Source organism: Lissotriton vulgaris, chromosome 12 (genome assembly GCF_964263255.1).
Source record: "Lissotriton vulgaris chromosome 12, aLisVul1.2, whole genome shotgun sequence".
Lineage (NCBI taxonomy): Eukaryota > Metazoa > Chordata > Amphibia > Caudata > Salamandridae > Lissotriton > Lissotriton vulgaris.
Window position 1 is genome coordinate 145,166,520 of NC_141700.1, and position 19,723 is coordinate 145,186,242.

The window sequence follows — 19,723 nt, forward strand, 5'->3', positions numbered from 1 at the left end:
CACAGGACACAGCAATGGCATGGGAAATACTAGTGCAGGCGTTGAGGGATGGTGCAGTGGACGAAGAAGGAGACGAGGAAGCGGAGGGGCAGGAGACTCCAGTGGGGGTAGTTGTGACCCCGGCACCAACACCGGACACACACGCATTATAGTAACACAAAGATCCGTAGGCCCACAGCATAGGCACATATCCTGGCGCCAGGCACAGATCTAGACACTAGGGGGCGAGGGGGGAGGGAGGGGAAGGGAAACATCCTGGGATCCTGTAGCGTGACATGTACGAACTCTGGCTAACAATAGAGGGAGCGGGGCGAAAATACAAAAGCAGAGGGCCCCATATTTCGACTGCAGCAGACAACCCAGTCAAGAGTGTAAACTGTAAAAGAGTGGCGCCGCCCGACCTCCGGGATGTGGGCTGAATGGCTGTGTAAGTGGCAACTGGGATGTGATGGGGGTACGACTCTGCACTCAGGGATCCTGCACTCAGTCAGTACACTGTAACTGACTCTGCAATAAAAATTGTTTAACAAAAAAAAAAATGATGTAGGGGTGCAACACAAGCTGGGCTCACCGCTGCTTTATACACTTATGTGACCATAGGCGCCTCTGGGCGGGGATTGAGGGACAGCAATGGGTGTGCATCACAAGCTCATTGCTGCTGTCATCATCTAACACCTGCGAGACAGTTGGCACTGCTTGGAAAACACAGTGGCAGCATTAGAGGCCAATAGCAAAGTTAAGGAATAACCCCAATCAATGACCCCTATGGTTTTTACGGCCCGCTACTCGTGAATCTGGGTTAGAGCTGCCAGGGAACCTTAAGTGCTTGAGTCACTTTGAGGCACTTAACATAGCAAAAAGAACGGCACACAGCCCTCTTAGGGCTCCGGAGAAAGCTCGCTACGTCTGCTCGTATCAGACAACAGGCAGGGTTTAAGGCAGTACAAACAATGCGGTCCCTACAATCTGTTGTGCCCAAGTGTTGCTAAAATATAGCGCCTCTGTCTTCCCTCTCCGAGGCAGGTTCACGACTAGATGCTGTTACACTCGGAACCACTGGACTTCAAAGACAAACAGTGCACACTCCCCACTCCGACGTGTTCCTAGACACACGAGTGTGCATTAGAAATGGGCACCTTATGCGCCCTCTGTTTCAAACAACTAAGAAACAGACCTCCGGCCTGCCTGAATAGCACAGCAAGTGTGTTTATGTGGGCAGGTGGGAGGTGGGGACCCGAGGGCCAAAAGCCCCTTCTGGAGTCACTTCTCTTTTTTCAAATAATAAAACAACAAAGTCAAGTCAATAAACTTAACTTACCTTACCTTCCCGCCTTCAAGTTCGTTCCGACTCCAGACGTCCCGAACCCGCCTTCCTGGTCTTGAATCCATCGTCACTCAGGAAGCCAGGTAGCCTCCCTCCCCTCCACCACAGCACAGCGCTGTGATTGGTTCGGCCGGCTGCCCCAACACCACGTCATTTCTCTGTATGCTGCAGCATACAGAGAACAGGGAGAGTGGGAGGGGTTACTCGAGGGCAGGGGGAGCGGCTTGCCCGATGTTATTAATACAGTTAATACTGTCTGTTTGGACAGCCTGTCCAAACAGACAGTATTAACAACAGTGAGGAAAGCCCCCTGCCCTCGAGTAACCCCTCCCACTCTCTCAAGAAGGAACTCCTGCTTTCTCGCCGTGCGAGAAGGCAGAAACAAATGGTAGTTCTCTACTATTTGTTTCTGCCTTCTCGCACAGCGAGAAAGCAGTGGGGCGGCGCCCACACGCCCCCATGGAGGATCCGCCACTGGATTCTAGTATTAGACAGCATCCATTGATCTATTAAGAAAATTCCTACGCATCTTTCCAAGGCAAAGTTTAAAACAAAAAAATAAGTTATACCACTCAACAATGCAAACTTTAGGATGGAGGTTGTATTATGTGAAAACTCTTGCTTTATGTTTAGGAGAAATAAGTAGAGCACTTTTGATGGTAGTGTGGTAGATGTAGAAAAGGTTTGTGTGGATGTGCTGTTTCGTTTCTTTGGTCCCCAGCAGGATTCTAGGGAAAATGAAGAGTTGTTAAGAGGAGTAGTTGCAGAATAAGAAACATACATTACAGTTGATAGTTTTAAAAAGAGATTGCAAAATGTAACAGTATTCTGTAAAAAAAAAACAGAGTCGGTTTGTATACGTTGTTAATGCACTGAATGGAAGATTTAATGACAGACTGCAGGGATATGGAATTCCTATAGCCCGACGCCCGGGACATATTGTTTGGGTTCAAGGGCAACAGGGTTTCATGTGCATTTAGTCCTTGGGACAAGTAGGGTCAATCCTCTACAGCACACACCCTTTGGCTGCCAGTTTACAGTACCACATTATGGATGAGGGAAAGGCATTGCCTGCAGTTGTGTCAATGCTGTTCAAACTTGTATTTATGGTTCATTAATGCAAAGCCATTATTATTAGGGTGAGCGCTCTAAGTAAATGTTGTAAGCTCAGACTGCACTACTGACAGTTGTTCCAGTATAAAAATGCAAATATTTGCCGAAGCTAGAGAGCAAGAGTGAGGATTCTTTGCTTTCAAAATAAAATGTTCACAAAAAATGCAACATTTCGCTAAACTTCTGTAAAATCTTAGGTACTATTTCTTTGCAGCATAAATTAGTAAAATGTGTTGATGTGTGCTAGCATTTCCCAAAAATATTCCGAATGGAAAATCAGTGTAACCAGTTTTATTAATATTATGTGAGACATAAAAATAAACAAGCATTGGTAAAGTCTATAGTTCTGAAATTTTTGGTCAGCCTTTTGGTCTCGTCAATGTGTGACTTGTTTTAGCATTTTTTTTGTAAAGCCTTAGTGGTGTGAGAGCTGCCGGGCCCATTATAACTAAAATTGGCAAAAGCAAAACTTATTTTGACCTCAAAAAGCACACATTGCCAAAGTAGTTCCTTACACTGAACAAAACAACTGTGCTGGTATGCTGTCACTCCCAGGGGGGGAGAGGGGAGAGAGAGAGATAGAGAGATAGATAGAGATAGAGATAGAGAAGATATAGAGATAGAGAGTACTCATAGGAAATATTTGTGAACTACATTTTAGCATGAGCAAATGTGCAGGTGTAGATTTGCTCATGCGAAAATCTGAGTGTTTGCAAGTTCACTTTCCCTCCAACCACTTCATTCCCAACCCTGGAAGATGTATGTCTGCCATTGTCAGGAGTAAATTTCCAACCTTTATCAGTATGAAAAAAGATTAGAGATGAGTTGGTGAAAACCCTTAAAACATGCAAATTAGTAGGTTTGCACAGACTCAATAACGCATTCCAACCCTGGAACTGTTGCTTACCATTACCTTCAGCCGTTGTATGTAGTGCCAACATAAGGCAATTGCTAGTATTAAAACCCTACTATGGAAGGAGCTCTGGCATAATCATGGCGACTATTTCGGAGTTCTTATATATAATGAGATTGCGGTCATAATTTGTCACCACATTACATTGCACACAAAGGACAGGTGGATTTTGTTACAGGACAAGTAGATTTATGAAGCAGCCTGCCCCATAGACAAGTAGATATTTGATTACATTCCACAACCCTGAGACTGTTGACTTGTATTTAAAAAGTGAAAAAGTTAATTGTGATAACTGGCAAAAGTTTCCTTTGTATTTATTTGTAGAGGGATGGTTTGACTGGTCTATATGGGAAGTTATATGCACTTAGTGTTACACTAAATTGGAATGATGCCATGAACAACACAGATATTAGATTATATATATATATATATATTAATAACCATTTTGTAAGATAATAAAATGCCTGCTAATGTAGATAAACCATGAAGGTAAAACATAAACATGTATTATTCTTTTCAGCATTGCAAAGGGCCGCTCTGGACTGCTCTCCAGCTCCAACTACAACTCCACAATCTATGCAGCATGACGCCATCAGGGAAAACTGTGGAACCAGATCTTGAAGTTGAGATTGGACTTTTGAATGGACTCTCTGCTTTGGTGGTGTTGTGCTGCTATTGAAGTTGAGGGTCCTTCAACTTTGCGTTGCCTTGTTGCTGCTCACTATGAACACCTGTTATAAAATGTGCAAAAAAATATAAAAGGGGGGCAAAAATACCATGTATGACTTTTGGTAGCATCGTGAATACCTATAACACACTGCTCACCAGATGTTATAACAACACTACAATCCATGCAATACATGGCATTGTTGAGAACTGTGGAGCCATATCGTTGTAGAAGACTGTACCTTAGTCTAAAGGGACTTTCTGGCCTGGTATTGTTGCTGCTGCCACTGATGTAGATGGTCCTCCAGCTTCCCTCTTGTAGATCACCAGTTGGAGATTTTTTCTATGATAGGTTTTAAGATAATATGAGATGGACGCTGTCCCACATGAATATTTGTTTGTCCCTCTAGAGAGGGTCTTGTCACACATTGTGCACTGCACTCGTTTTGTAGCAGTTTTGATTCCCCATAAGTTTGGGTGACAATGGATAGTTGGATGTTTGTTTGGAAGTTATGTTGTGTTCAGATGTTGAAAGTTATTTGTTTAAACTGTTTTTTTACCGGTACGCTGTTAAAATAAAGTTAAACCAATATGTTACCAAAGAGCTAGACTCAAACTTTGCGTAAAGTATGTCTATATATCTGTTTTACACTTTTTTATTTGTTATTCGTGACTACTGATATCATTGCGAGCCTCGGTGTTGCTGTGAAGGAAAATGCATTTTTGATGTAATCATTTCAAAAAATCAATACAAAGGGGAAAGTTATATTTTCTTACTAAATAGCAACACTAAAACGGTATGTCAATACATGTGTTTTACACTTTGTCAAAAACACCCATTATTTGGGTGATGGCGTATGCTGACGATACACAGCTGCTGTTCACCTGGGACAAGACCTCCAGCTCAATTGTGGCAGCCCATCAGTGCCTAGTTTCCATCTTTAAATGGCTAGCTGATGCTCAGCTTAAATGTAACAAACAAAAATCTGAGATTTTACTGTTTGGCAGCTTTCCAACTGACTTTTGTGAACAGCTGTGGCCCCCTGACTCCCCGTTCCCCTCGGCGACAGGACAGTCTGCTAAAAACATGGGGAGTCTGGTTTGACGAGAGTCTATCCTTTTCCTCCCACATTAAGAAACTGGCAGGCTGTTGCTTTGGTCTCATCAAGACTCTGCACAGCTTTTTTTCCGCTCCTTTACCAAGCGGCTAGAGAAACTGTCACCTGTGCCCTGATCCTTACCCGGTTGGACTATGCCAATGTTCTCTTTGTCGGGTCCCCTGGCTACCTGCTCAAAAAACTTCAGGTAGTCCAGAACACGGCCGCCAGATTGCTATTGGGTCTCTCAGCCAGGACTAGTGTGACCTTTCAACCCCGTTCTCTCCATTGGCTTCCTGTTGCAGATAGAGTTAGATTTAAATCTTTGGTTCTAGCCCATCAATCTCTTCATGGCCTTGGCCCCCTCTATCTCCAGAAGCGCTTCTCCTTTTACCGCCCGGCTCGTGCCCTTCGCTCTGCCACTCAGTGCCTTGCTCGGGTGCCTTGTTTCCGACTTCAGAGGATCGGAGGCAGCTCCCTCGCCGTGAAGGTCAGCCTAGCCTGGAATGCCCTCCCCCCCCCCTTCCTTTAGTCGATTCAGAACCCCGCCATTTTTTTAAAAGAAACTCAAGACATCTCTTTGTTTGTTAATTTCTTCTTGTTCCTCTCAAGCTCCGCCCCGGGACACTCATGAGTAGCTGTGCGCGCTACAAGTGGAAATAACATAACATATTTGCAGTCTGTCCTTGGCAATGGTACTCCTAGAATCATACAGGCACTACCTGTGCAATCTGTTTTTTTGCATCACTCTGCAAACGTGACTCCTGCCATAGTACTAATTGGGGAATGAAGTCCCCTTGGCTATTGAGGGTATTTGGGTGCCAAGTATCCTTCTTGTAACCTCCAGCAAGTTCCACACAGTCAGCTTGTTAAGAGGTGTTTAAGGCCACACACCCTTTCTGCACCACTCTGCAAACACATCTCCTGGCACACTACTGGTTGGGGAATAAAGCTGTCTTGGATGCTAAAACACTTACTATAACTCATGCCCCTGCAATGCACTGCTTATGACCTCACATATTACGTCACTCATGACATGGTCAGTAACATCACTCATGACATCTCAAATGACATCACTGATGACATCATCTAGTGACTGAGTGTTTCTTAAAAAGTTTATGAGTGTTAAAAAAAAAAATATATATATATCGAGTTGTATTGATGAATTCAGTGGGTCTATAAATGCCTGTACGTTTGATTCAGTAGGTGCGTGACTGACTGTACAAGTGAGAGATTAGGTATTTCAGTGACTGTATAGGTCACTGGCTAGGTTGTCTGAATGTCTGTATCAGTGTCAGTTGGTGTCAAAGTGTCTGTATGGGTTGGTGAGTGTGTGCATGTGTCGGAGTATGGGTGATTGATCCGTTGTCGGAGTACCTGTATGGGTGTCTGTATTTTGTTAAGAGGGTGTGTGACTGCCTGCATGGATGAGTGACTGTGCAAGTCATTGGGTGTATGGGGTAGTGAGTGTAAGAGAAAGGTTGTATAAGTTCTGAGTGTGTCTATGGCTGTGTTGGTGAGTGAATGGCTATGTCAGTGGTATATTGGCGAGTAAGTGGATATGTGAAAGGCAGTATACGTTAAGTGTTGAGAGTATAGAATGAATGTATGTGCAAGTGATGGATTGGGATAGCTGTACGGGTGAGTGCAGGTGTGAGTCTGCATAGGTCAGTGATTATAGGTTACCATCTGTATGAATAAGTGAGTGGGTGTGTGTATAACTTTATAGGTAAGTAAATGGCTGTCTGATTAACTATAGGTGAATGAGTAGGTGTGGGAGCATCTCTAGGAGTGACTGACCGTGTGTGAGTTGCTGAGTTGCTGTATAAAGGGGTGTGTCTGAGCGTGTGAGCATGTGTGTGTCAATGGTTTTGAGAATAGTAGAGTGGAAGTTGGAGTGGGTGTTTGAATGGTTAAATGGGGGTGTGAGTGGCTATGTCAGATTCTGTGGTTGGTGTCATCAGTGATGTCACTGACCATGTCATGAGTGATTTAATATGCGAGGTCATAAGCAGTGCATTGCGGGGGCGCAAGTTATAGTTAGCTCAGCTAACTACAACTGCTGAATTTCTCTGGTTTTGTACGAGTGAAACTTAAGCCTAACTATAACGTTCCTGTAACCTTTGTTTTTTTCTGTAAATAAATATATATATTTTTTTTGCACAAAGGATGCGGCACTCCAAAGTGTTTTTTTAATCTTATTTTATTGATAAGCTCACCCCCACCAACGCGTTTCAGCCACTCTAGGCTTTTTTTCGGCCAGTAAGTCCCTCTTTCATTTCACCTTTTATATTCTCACATTTGCCTTTAAGTGGTATTGTGGGATATGTAGTTTAACAAAAAATTTAAAAAACTTTATACAGATAATAGAAAGACAAGTGCGCTCTCTGTCAGTCTTATACACTATTCCACCTCAGTATTTCAATTCTGAAACTATGTTATTACATATACCTTAGGTTTAGTACCTTTAGTATCATGCTGTACATAATATTTTTAAGAGTCTACATTTGGTAATTTCATACGTTCTTTTCGGATATGGTACCCGTTCACAACATATGTTTCACACAGTTTTCTTTAATGACAGATTGATTATAGTTCCTGGTAGTGATACTACTCCAGATAAACATAAAGTTCCTCATCATTATGGATACCACCAGGGTATTGGTTTCTGAATTTGATGATCAAACGCGATTCTAGTTGACGCAGATTCTTAACACGATCTCCACCTCGATCTCCCAGTGGTATAATTTTTATTCCATAGAAGCACATCGCTCTCAATTCTCCTTTTTGGCACATGCTTATGTGTTTTGCTGTTGCATATGCCATATTGGCATTTTTGACTGCACGTATTTATGCTCCAAAATCTGCTTTTTTAGCATGCAAGTTGTGCTTCCGATATACTTCATACCGCATTTGCACTCTATCATATATATGGCAAATTTTGATGAGCAGGTTATATTCTCGTCAATGGTCCTTACTTTTCCATTTAGTTCTCGGATATGTGTCATACTTTGGCCTATTTTACAGGCTTTACATGGTTTGAAGCCTTTACGTTGATCAGTGAGCCAATTCGTTTTTTGTTTAGTCTGGAAATTACTTTGCACTAAAAGATCTTTGAGCGAAACATTTTCCTGTATGTTACAGTTGGTTTATTACCTACTAGCTCTCCCTATGTCTGGATCCCCCGAGATTAGGTCCCAGTATTTCTTCATTTTATTGACAATGCTTCCATTTTCCTTACTGTATGTCGGTATAAATCGTGGTGGATCTTTGTTGGATGTTATTTTAGATTTTTCAATCAGAGTTTCTGCTCTCGTTTTTTGGTCAATTCTCTTTTTACATTTATTTAACGTCCGGTCATTGAATCCTCTTGATTTGAACCTTTTCTTGCTTTCCTGGATCGTAATCTCCGCATCTGCTTCCTTTGAACAGTTCCTTTTCATCTTTGTGAATTCTCCATAAGGAATACTGTTTATTAATTGCCTCGGCTGGAAGCTGGTTCCATATAGGACACTGTTTGTCGCGTTATTTTTTCTGAATACTGTTGATTCCATTTTACCATTGTCTATGAAAAATGTTGTATCTAGAAAATCTATTTGTTTTTTGCTTGTAGTGCAAGTAAATTGTAGACCAATTTCGTTGTTATTTAGTTTGGAAAAGTACTTGCAGAACTCTTGATATGTTCCATTCCAGATCTGAATTGAACCATACAACAATGCATCTAACCATGATAAACATCTGTCTAACGAATAACATCTTCCTATTCAACAAGGAACTGTTTAAACAAGAATGTGGTACAGCAATGGGAATTTAGTTTTCCCCGAATTATGCTAATATCACCATGGGCTGGTGGGAGCGCACCATTGCGTGGAATGCGGAAAATCAAATGTAGATAGAGCGGGTCATCTTGTGGGTCCGCTACATCGATGACCTGCTCCTGATCTGGAATGGAACAGATCAAGAGTTCCGCAAGTACTTTTCCAAACTTAATAACCACGAAATTCGTCTACAATTTACTTGCACTAAAAGCAAAATACAAATTGATTTTCTAGATACAAAAAAAAGAAATTCATAGAAAATGGACGTTAAATAAATGTAAAAAGGGAATTGACCAAAAATCCAGAGCCGAAACCCTGATTGAAAAACCTAAAATAACATCCAACAAAGATCCACCACGATTTATAACGACATAAAGTAAGGAAAGTGGCAGCATTGTCAATAAAATGAAGAAATACTGGCACCTAATCTCAGGGGATCCTGACATAGGCGAGATAGTAGGTAAAAAACCAACTGTAACATACAGGAAAAATGTTTCGGTCAAAGATCTTCTAGTGAAAAGTCATTTCCAGACAAAAAAAAACACAAATTGGCTCACTGATCAACATAAAGGCTTCTAACCATGCAAATCCTGTAAAGCCTGTAAAATAGGCCAAAGTATGACAAATATCCGAGAACCAAATGGTAAAGTAATGACCATTGACGAGAATATAACCTGCTCTTCAACATTTGTCATATATATGATAGAGTGCAAATGCGGTATGAAGTATATCCGAAGCACAACTTGCATGCTAAAAAAGCAAATTTTGGAGCATATACGTGCAGTCAAAAATGCCAATATGGCATATGCAACAGCAAAACACATAAGCATGTGCCAAAAAAGGAGAACTGAGAGCGATGTGCGTCTATGGAATAAAAATGATACCACTGGGAGATCGAGGTGGAGATCGTGTTAAGAAGCTGCGTCAAGTAGAATCGCGTTTGATAATCAAATTCAGAACCAAATACCCTGGAGGTATCAATAATGATGAGGAACTTTAGGTTTATCTGGAGTAGTATCACTACCAGGAACTGTAATCAATCTGTCATTAAAGAAAACTGCATGAAACATCCGTTGTGAACGGGTACCATACCCAGAAAAGAACTTATGAAATTACCCAATGTAGACTCTTACCAATATTATGTACCGCTTGATACCAAAGGTACTAAACCTAAGGCATATGTAATAACAGTTTCAGAATTGAAATACTGAGGTGAAATAGTGTATAAGACTGACAGAGAGCGCACTTGTCTTTCTATTATCTGTATAAAGTTTTTTAAATTTTTTGTTAAACTACATATCCCACAATGCCACTTAAAGGCAAATGAGAGAATATAAAAGGTGAAATGAAAGAGGGACTTACTGACAGTGAAAAAAGCCTAGAGTGGCTGCAACGCGTTGGTGGGGGTGAGTTTATCAATAAAATAAGATAAACACTTTGGAGTGCGGCATCTTTTGTGCAAAATTAATCAATTGGACATGGAAAAGTGACGCTTTTTGCCAAATGTAGCCTGTTTATATGTTCTGATCTGTGCTTTTTTTTTTCTAACAGAGTTGTAATCCCCAAACTATTCTTCTTGTGGATTAGCACCACTTCACACTTCCACCTTTATTGATGATAGTCTTCAATAGTCATTTTCCATTTGGATTCATTTTCCTATATCCCATTAGAACTGTAAAACGGTCATACTGTTTACGATCTCATCTCTACCTCCAATGTCTAGTATATCTAGAACAGGGAGCATTTGCACACACGTTTTAGCCTAACATTGATAAATAATGGATCCGATTGGACGGGATAGGGACTAGAAATACAGCCCGCTGGCGATATACGATGGACACAGCAGATGTTTCACCTTATTAGCTAAAGGACAGCCTCTTGAGTTGCATAACAAAATTACATATTTGTTTCACTTGTTCTAGCAGAAACCTGTAGAAATTGTTGTTTCCGAAGAAAGAAAGAAAAAAAACTATTGGAGACAAGCAACCGGACCACAGTTTTATGATCATCTAAATGAATGCCGTTAATAGGGTTACAGATAGCAGATTGACAACTTATTCAAATAAAAAGTGAAACACCTTTGAAACAACCTTAAAAGAACATGTATGTCACCAGAACCCCACTGTTGGCTCCAAACTATCTGTGGTGCGAAATTGTGGTCATCGACAATGCTGAAGCACTGAATGTAGGCCCACAAGGGCATATGTATTAAAAACATATTGTCCTCAAATTCATTTAAGCTTCCAACCATATTAACGACCAATAATAAGCACCAGCTGTACTATGTTTTAGCCACATTTCCATGTTCAAAATGGCGACTGATGCAACAAAGTTGTGCTGTAAATGTTTGTACTGGTATGGATGCTACCATTCAATTAGGTTAAACATCAAAATAAACCTGTATCTGCCATTGCTGGCACCAACACCTTCAACAAGGCAAACAGCACAAGCTCTATCAAGACGGACATAAGTTTACCCTACAAACGGTCTAACTTCATGGACTATTATGACTTGTGTTTCACAGTAAAGGTTCACATAATGGCAGTGTCAACAAAGAGATCTTCTACAGCAGTTGATAGCTCAGAAGTTTACATTCATACTTCCAAAAGTTGCACTCCACTTCCAACTAACAGCACCCAGCACAGGAGGTCATTTTGAGTAGGAAAAGCTGATTTGCGAGCATGCCCAAAACTAGGATGTTAAGGCACTTCCATAAAATAAAGTTCCTTATGGGTGCATGTATACTTCAGGATCCAGAAGTAAACTGTAATCTACTTAATGCTATCCCTTAGGAAGGAAGACTGGAAGAGGCACAAATATGGGCAAAAAAGGAACAATGTTTCATTAATGACATTTCCATATCCTATACTATTGGCAAACCGCGACTATTCACAACTATCATTGTTAGTCTAGCTCAGCTTCAAACTTTGTAGTTTCTCTCAACAAAAAAGCCACCAACTCCCTACTTTAATGTTTGGATTAAGTACCTGTACTTTTACAATGTATACAAGTCTGCAAACTAGGTGGAGCAAGTCTTTACAATGGAAAGAGTGGGTCTTGTATAGTGACTAAGGAAGTATTACAACATGAGACGGCTGATTTGTGTAATATTCACAGTACAATCATCTAGTCATACATTTTTTCAGGATCATCTTTCTTCATCCCTATAAATGTTGTTGGTAAAACAGAAAGGAAGGCCATAAGTATGAACAAACCTACTGCTTATACATAACCTCAAGCTTGAATACACCGGATGTTAAATCTGGCAGGCCTACTCTTTTTCTATTACGTGAAACTATTGCAAGCTACACCACCAAGCAATTTTCCACTCAGTTTTCATAAAGACTATATCTGAACTGTGGCAACAGTGAGGGCATGTATTTGTGGTATGCAAGATATGGGTTAGTTTATTAGAAAGAGAAAAAATAAGTGATTTGCCTTGTTCAGAGCAACATCTTAACAACATTTCCTTCCGTACCACAGTCAGACCAAATGATACAACTCATCAATTGGTCTGACTGTGCTACTGAAGGAAATTTCCATACCCAATCAGGGTGAATGAAAGATAAAGTGCATTTTAATAAAGGTTTTATGTGGATGGCTACCCATGGCTCTAAAACTAAATCATCAGCACTTCAAAAAACCTCGGCAACGTCCCAACCAATAGGGTCATCGCTGGTCTCTATAATGTTTTTTTTCTTCAATTCCCATGACCTAGCATTGGCAATCCCCGTTGAAGTGATCAGAATTGCTGAGCATTAGGACACAAATGGGCAAGTAGCAGAAGTCAACCAACGCACATAAGCTCCTCTCCTGCAGTTTGCCAATTTTCTCCCCACTTACTGTGGAACCCTTGATACACATTCCTAGGAAATAGGTCACTCTGCGCCTCATTGTTAGATAAGTTTTTCCGATATCAGTTGTGTTTTCAGGGAGGATATGCTGCTTGTGTATAAAGAAAATATTAAGTCATTGTAAAACATTTTAGCATTTCAGAAATGCAGGCAAAGACATATCAAGGAAAGTAAAACCATCAAAGGGCAGCCAATAGAGAGAATACGGTCACGGGTGTGGTGGGGGGAAACAGTGGACATGCACAGATTGTAAATCAAATGTCTATCAAGTCCTCCAAAACTTACAAACACAGTCAAGCCCATCACACTTTGCTGGTAGAAGTTATTGCCGGATATAAAGGAGGGAACAAAACCCCAAAATGGAGGATTAACAGCTGTATCAATAAAGGTGATGGCGCTATTCTGCAGTCCATTTTTCTAAGTATCCCAGTGTCACAGTTTGAAATGGAAAATCCTCCATCCACTTGTGGAGGGCCTTGGAGGATTGAACTGTGCATGCAGTGAAACATCCATCGCTCCTCCACGCAGCCTGCTTGTCCTGGGCGAGACCTCAACACCTCAGGAAGAACCGTCATTTTCAGGATATTCAGCAGGTGAGTCACATGACCAGACACTGTTCACTAGCAGCACTTGGTGATTCCGACAAGTTTAATCCATCAAGGTCAAAGTTCAGACCCGGCGGCTAGAAGGGGAAAAGAAAAGTGCACAAGATGTATCATCTGCCGCAAAATGAGGAAATCAAGATAAAATATTGCTGTAAAACAGAATCAAAGACCGCAGATGTCCCTGAAGGCTTTTCATGTTTGTCAGAGCAATTTTAAGCAAACCAGTTTATAATTGGTATGAAATACATACAGCTTACTACCATTATTCGCCCCCATCACCCAAAAAAGGTAAATAAAAAAAGCATTAACAAAGCCAATAAGTCTCACCTATGCTAGAGCTATTGGCTTTGGCAGTGCATGTTTAAGCCACGTTGTACACCAGTGTGGCAGCTGTTTGGCAAGGCTAAAAGTTAGTAGCATGGGGCAGAGTGGAATGGGGTACACTGGAGTAGCCTGTAGTGGGGAAGACTGGGGTAGCGTGGGGTCGCTTGGTTTAGATTAGCATGGAGTGGGGTAGATTGGTTTAGAAAGGAGTGAGGCAGATTGTATTGGACTGGGGTAGATTGGAGTGGGGTAGGGTGGGGTAGATTGTAGTGGAGAAGAAAGGTGTATATTTTAGTGGAGAAGGGTGGGGTGGGGCAGAGTGGGGTAGATCGGAGTAGGGTAGATCGGAGTCGGGTAAATTTGGGTGGATTGTAGTAGACAGGGAGTTCGTAGAGTGGAGTGAGGGGTAGAGTGGAAATGGGTAGGTTGGAATGCAGTGGGGTAGGTTGGAATGCAGTGGGGTAGGTTGGAGCAGAGCGGGGTAGGTTGGAGCAGAGCGGGGTAGGTTGGAGCGGAGTAGGTGAGTGGAGTGAGGTAGACTGGCGGGATTAGAGAAGGGCAGATTGGAATGAAGTAGGGTAGCTTGGAATGGGGTAGTTTGAAGTGAGTGTACTAGGGTATGTTGGAGTGGAGGCAAGCAGAGTGGAGGCAAGCAGAGTGGAGGCAAGCAGAGTGGAGGCAAGCAGAGTGGAGGCAAGCAGAGTGGAGGCAAGCAGAGTGGAGGCAAGCAGAGTGGAGGCAAGCAGAGTGGAGGCAAGCAGAGTGGAGGCAAGCAGAGTGGAGGCAAGCAGAGTGGAGGCAAGCAGAGTGGAGGCAAGCAGAGTGGAGGCAAGCAGAGTGGAGGCAAGCAGAGTGGAGGCAAGCGGAGTGGAGGCAAGCGGAGTGGAGGCAAGCGGAGTGGAGGCAAGCGGAGTGGAGGCAAGCGGAGTGGAGGCAAGCGGAGTGGAGGCAAGCGGAGTGGAGGCAAGCGGAGTGGAGGCAAGCGGAGTGGAGGCAAGCGGAGTGGAGGCAAGCGGAGTGGAGGCAAGCGGAGTGGAGGCAAGCGGAGTGGAGGCAAGCGGAGTGGAGGCAAGCGGAGTGGAGGCAAGCAGAGAAAGCTCTGGCTCCCCATCTAACATCTGAACTTTCATCTGTCCTCCTTTCTCGATTCCTCTGAATACCTTGATAACACTCAACATGGTTTCAGAAAACACCACAGCACAGAGTCCGCTCTCACTTGTGTGGTCGATAACATCCGACGCAAAGTGGACTCTGGCCAAACTACGGTTTTGGTTCTGTTGGACCCGACGACCGCGTTCGACACCCTGTCCCCCGCCATTCTTACATCTCGGCTGAGGGAAGCTGGTGTTACGGGACCGGCCCTGAGCCTCCTAAATTCCTTCTTGACTGAATGGGAGCAGAGAGTGATGCTTGGGAACCACCTCTCCCCTGCCAAGTCATTGCAGTGTGGGGTGCCACAAGGGTCGGCCTTAAGCCCGACCCTGTTTAATATCTATGTGGCTCCCCTGGCAAGACTAGTTAGATCTCAGGGGATGGAGGTGGTGTCCTACGCAGATGACACCCAGATCATGGTGTCACTAGCTCACACCTCTGTCAGTACATCTGCCGCCAGTTTCAGGGTATGCATGTAGTATGTGGCTGACTGGATGACTATAAATTCCCTCAAACTGAACGGCGAAAAAACGGAGGTGTTGATCTTTGGGAAGGACCAAGACGTTTGGTCGAGTGAGTGGTGGCCTTCTTCTCTTGGCATCTGCCCCACTCCCTCCCAATCTGCCAGAAATCTTGGTGTAATATTTGACACCTCGCTTTCTATGTCCCTACAAGTCAACAGGACCGTGGCCACCTGCTGGGGTGTGATCAGGATACTTAATAAAATCCGCGGGTATCTTTCCCCCCAGGCGCGCTAACAGGTTGCAGTCGCCCTGGTGGGCTCGAGGCTAGATTACTGCAACTCCCTGTATATGGAAGCCAATAAAAGCCTGATACACCGACTGCAGATTGTGCAGAATGCTGCAGCGCGCTTTGTCTTGGATCTTCCGAAAGCCTCTTCCGCCACTTTGGCCAGGAAGGACCTTCATTGGCTTCCCGTGCAGCACAGAATCTCTTTTAAAATGCTGTGTCTGGCTTACAGAGCATTGAAAGAAGGTCCCTCAAGTGCTATTGGCTCTCTTCTAATGCGTTATATCCCAACAAGAAGCCTTCGCTCTGCGGGACTCTGTCAACTTGTTGTGCCCCGTGTCAAACTTGTTAGATGGGGAGCCAGAGCTTTCTCCGTGGTTGCCCCACAGCTCTGGAATTCCATCCCCATTGAAATAAAAACTCTCCCTTCAATCGAGTCATTTAAAAAGGCTCTCAAAACTTGCTTCTTTAAGAGGGCCTACCTATGAGAGCATAGGGCAGTGGGGGGGTTCTAGCTTCTGCATTTGATTTAGGCGCCTTGACGCCCACTGGGCTAAGTTTGCGCAATACAAGAACAGTTTCATTCATTCATTCATTCATTCAGTTTAGCATTAGCACCACCTTCGGAAACGAGAAGAAATTGCACCCCCTTGCTCTTACCACCAGTTTTCAATGGGAATACATGCATGCATAAAAAGTAGAGCGAATGTTGAAATAACATGGAAAAAATGGACGCAAATAACATATGGACAAGTTATTACTCATGTTCCCCATTCCAGCAAAACATTAAACAACTTAAACCAGTTCAGGTTACATCGTACAGGCTAAATGTTGCGGACCATCTTCCTCCCACTATTTTTAGTGCTTCTGTCCAAATGTGCCTCTTTCAGAGTTATTGCAGCTAGACTAAATATCCCTTTAGTTACAGGTGTTGTACCAAATGTTGATGATGCTTAATTTATGGTTTCGGTTTTAATGTACCTGCTACACTCTGGATAGAATATTTCTTTTGGAACAACTTATTTCCTTGGTTGTCTGTAAAGCGCCCTGATACTCGTGTGGCTAGGTTTAAGCTCTAGCAGTACCAAAAGGAAGAATACATTTTCTGAGCACATGCAAAAATAAGGAGCCGGAAAGTCAAAACACCCAAAACTAATGCAAATTGGGTACCTACAAATAGCGTTTATACAAAGATTTACATCGCAATGTTACAATGGGTATCAAAGAAGTCATGGTGCCACACCAAGACCTATTCATACCATTAACTACCCTGAATACTTACTATAATAATAATGCCAAACCCACAACACTTCTACATTATATTATTTAGACAGTGTGTTGAAAACCTGTGTGGCAGATCCAACAACTATTTCGTTGGAAGGGTATTACAACTAAATAGTGACTATAGGGTGGGTAGAAATGGATAAAAAATTTGAAAGGTTAGAGGTCAAAGGAAAGAGCCTGTCCACTATCATTTGTGTTGTTTACCAGAGCAGTGGGTGCTAAATATGCAATGGAACTAATACAACGCTAACAACTCTTCAATAACATCTATGCACAATGAACCCCCAGAGATCTGCACTTACATTTTAAGCATACTGTAAATGCCCTCAGCAACACGTAACAACAGGTTTCATTTCTATTTATACAAATTGTAGAGCATATAGTGACCTAAAGGCATCCCAGCGCTGAAACAAGAGGTAGCCCCATCCTGAAGCAGAAAGAATGCTTAAAAAGTCGGGTTTTAATCACTTTTTGAAAATGTAGCTAATTTTCTATAGTTTGAATGGTCAGGGGATGAGAGTTCCAGAACTTTGCAACATTAAAGCTGAAGGACCGACCACCCCTTCTAGCTCTTTTGGCAGCCAGGTGGAAATTCGACGACCATAGTGATCTATTGGAGTTGTACGGGATGACCAGTAGACATAAATTGGACATTCCCCATGACCAGTAGACATAAATTGGACGTTCCCCTGCCTTGTAAAGCACAGTGGACAATGCACAACGATTTAAATCCACTTTTTGAGCAATTGGGAGCCAGTGGAGTTCTCCATGTTCCTGTCTGAATGTGATCTGGGAGTTCCAAGCAATAAACGTGCAGCCGCATTTTGCGCAACCTTAAGTTTCCAGGTAACTTTTTTGGGAGACCCCAAATACAAAGACTTACCATAGTCCAGACAAGAGAGGACAAGTGCCTGAACCACCACTCGTCGAGAGGTCTGGAGAAGCGAGGGCAGAATCTTGCGCAGAATTCTCAGTATTCCAAAACAACTGGCAGTGGTTTTTGTGGCCTGGACGGCCATAGTTAGGGTATCTTCCAGCCACATCCCCAAGCTTTTAATACTGGACTCAGGGATCGGGAGGTGAGCTGTGCCATTCAGAAAATAACTGTACCCACAGAATCCCTATAGTACATCTGTGCACTGCATAGCAAAGACAGCTGCAGGGCAAGAGGACTTTCGCAAAGGATGCAGTTGCCACCTTAAATCCAGTTATTCCCGCTTTGCAATCCTCAGTTCACAGTGGTTAATGTGACTGTCCAGCCGGCTACCACCACAAACCATCTCAATTAAAGAAGAGTTTTAGGTCTTACAGTCCAGATTCAGGAAATAGGCAACAAACCCAAATGGGGAGGCATGTGAAAAACGCTAGTACGAGAGAAAGAAGTCTTAAGCAAGAAGGGGTAGCCAAAATAAGAGAAGGTAATGCCCCTATGTACATGTGTGAGATGCTGTATAAATGGAAGGGGTGTTGGGAACACAGATATAGTAGTTACATTTTATGTCTATAGACATGTGGCTTATTGTAACTGTACGTTTGGTTTTGTTGAACAAGGGAAGCTTCTTCTGGAGTCCCTCAGAAGTCTACTGCATCAGTTCAGACATTTTCAGGAGTTTAATCATTCAAACCCATTTCAAAGGAGATGCAGCTCTCATGCAACGAGTAGCAGGACATCATAGCATTTAAAAAAAAGCATTATTTGCCGTCTGTCAAAACACTGGATGAAATATGTTTGATAAAGAGCCTTTCACATCAAACTCTTGTTGTGTTGGTACCATCTCTTATCTCCATCTCTCAGTTATTTGGGACAGGTCTGGAAAGGTGTCTGAGGTTAGTTTGCATCTTCAGTTTTACCCTGCTCCCAACTAGATCTGGCACACAGTCTTTCAAAAATTGGCATGAGATGAGTGAGGGGCCAGCAACATTTTGCTAATGTTTTGCTAGGCCTTTTTAGACAGAAGCCTAACCTTAGACCCCCCAATAAGCTCTGCCAGATGGATTTCCAGCTCCTCCCTCAGCCCGACGCTCTTCAACGTCTACATGGCTCCACTTGCCCCCATCGTCAGAACCTACAGACTCAACATCGTGTCATATGCAGACGACACCCAGCTCATCCTCTCCCTATCCAACGAGCCCAACACCGCCAGACGCAACTTTCGAGAAGGCATGGAAGCCGTCGCCAAATGGATGAAAAACAGCTGCCTTCAACTAAACACCAACAAAACAGAAGTACTCATCATGGGCCCAAACCCCGACGCCTGGAGCGACACCTGGTGGCCCACTGCCCTCGGAAACCCGCCAACCCCCACAGACCACGCACGCAACCTGGGAATCATCTTGGACTCCGAGCTCAAAATGGACCGCCAGATCAACTCGGTCTCATCTTCCTGCTTCCACACCCTCCGCCTCCTTCGTAAGACCTTCAAATGGATCCCCCTCGAACACCGAAAGACAGTCACTCACGCCCTGGTCACCAGCAGACTCGACTACGGCAACGCACTCTACGCCGGAATAAACAAAAACCTCATCCGCAAGCTACAGAACATCCAGAACGCCGCCGCAAGACTGGTCCTAAACCTGCCAAAACACTGCCACATCTCCCAGCACCTGCGCACACTCCACTGGCTCCCCGTCGAGGCGAGAATCACCTTTAAGATGCTCACCCACGCACACAAGGCCCTCCACGGCAACGGACCAGCATACCTGAACAGCCGACTCAAATTCCACGCACCCCAAAGGACCCTACGATCAGCCCAGCTTTCCTACGTCGTGGTCCCCCGCACCAGAAAGACCAGATCGGGAGGCCGCTCCTTCTCCTTCCTCGCG

At 43.4% G+C, this 19,723-nt stretch overlaps 1 protein-coding gene across 1 annotated transcript in view; it reads right to left on the reverse strand.

Moving 5' to 3' along the window:
- Positions 1-10,915: 10,915 nt before the first annotated feature.
- The window catches only part of PEX19 (peroxisomal biogenesis factor 19), a 99,077-nt gene continuing 90,269 nt past the window's right edge, over positions 10,916-19,723 (reverse strand). Inside the window, exon 8 of the mRNA XM_086947620.1 lies at positions 10,916-13,467. Within this exon, the coding sequence (XP_086803746.1) occupies positions 13,384-13,467 (84 nt within the window). The 3' untranslated portion in view covers positions 10,916-13,383. The remainder of the gene's footprint in view (positions 13,468-19,723) is intronic.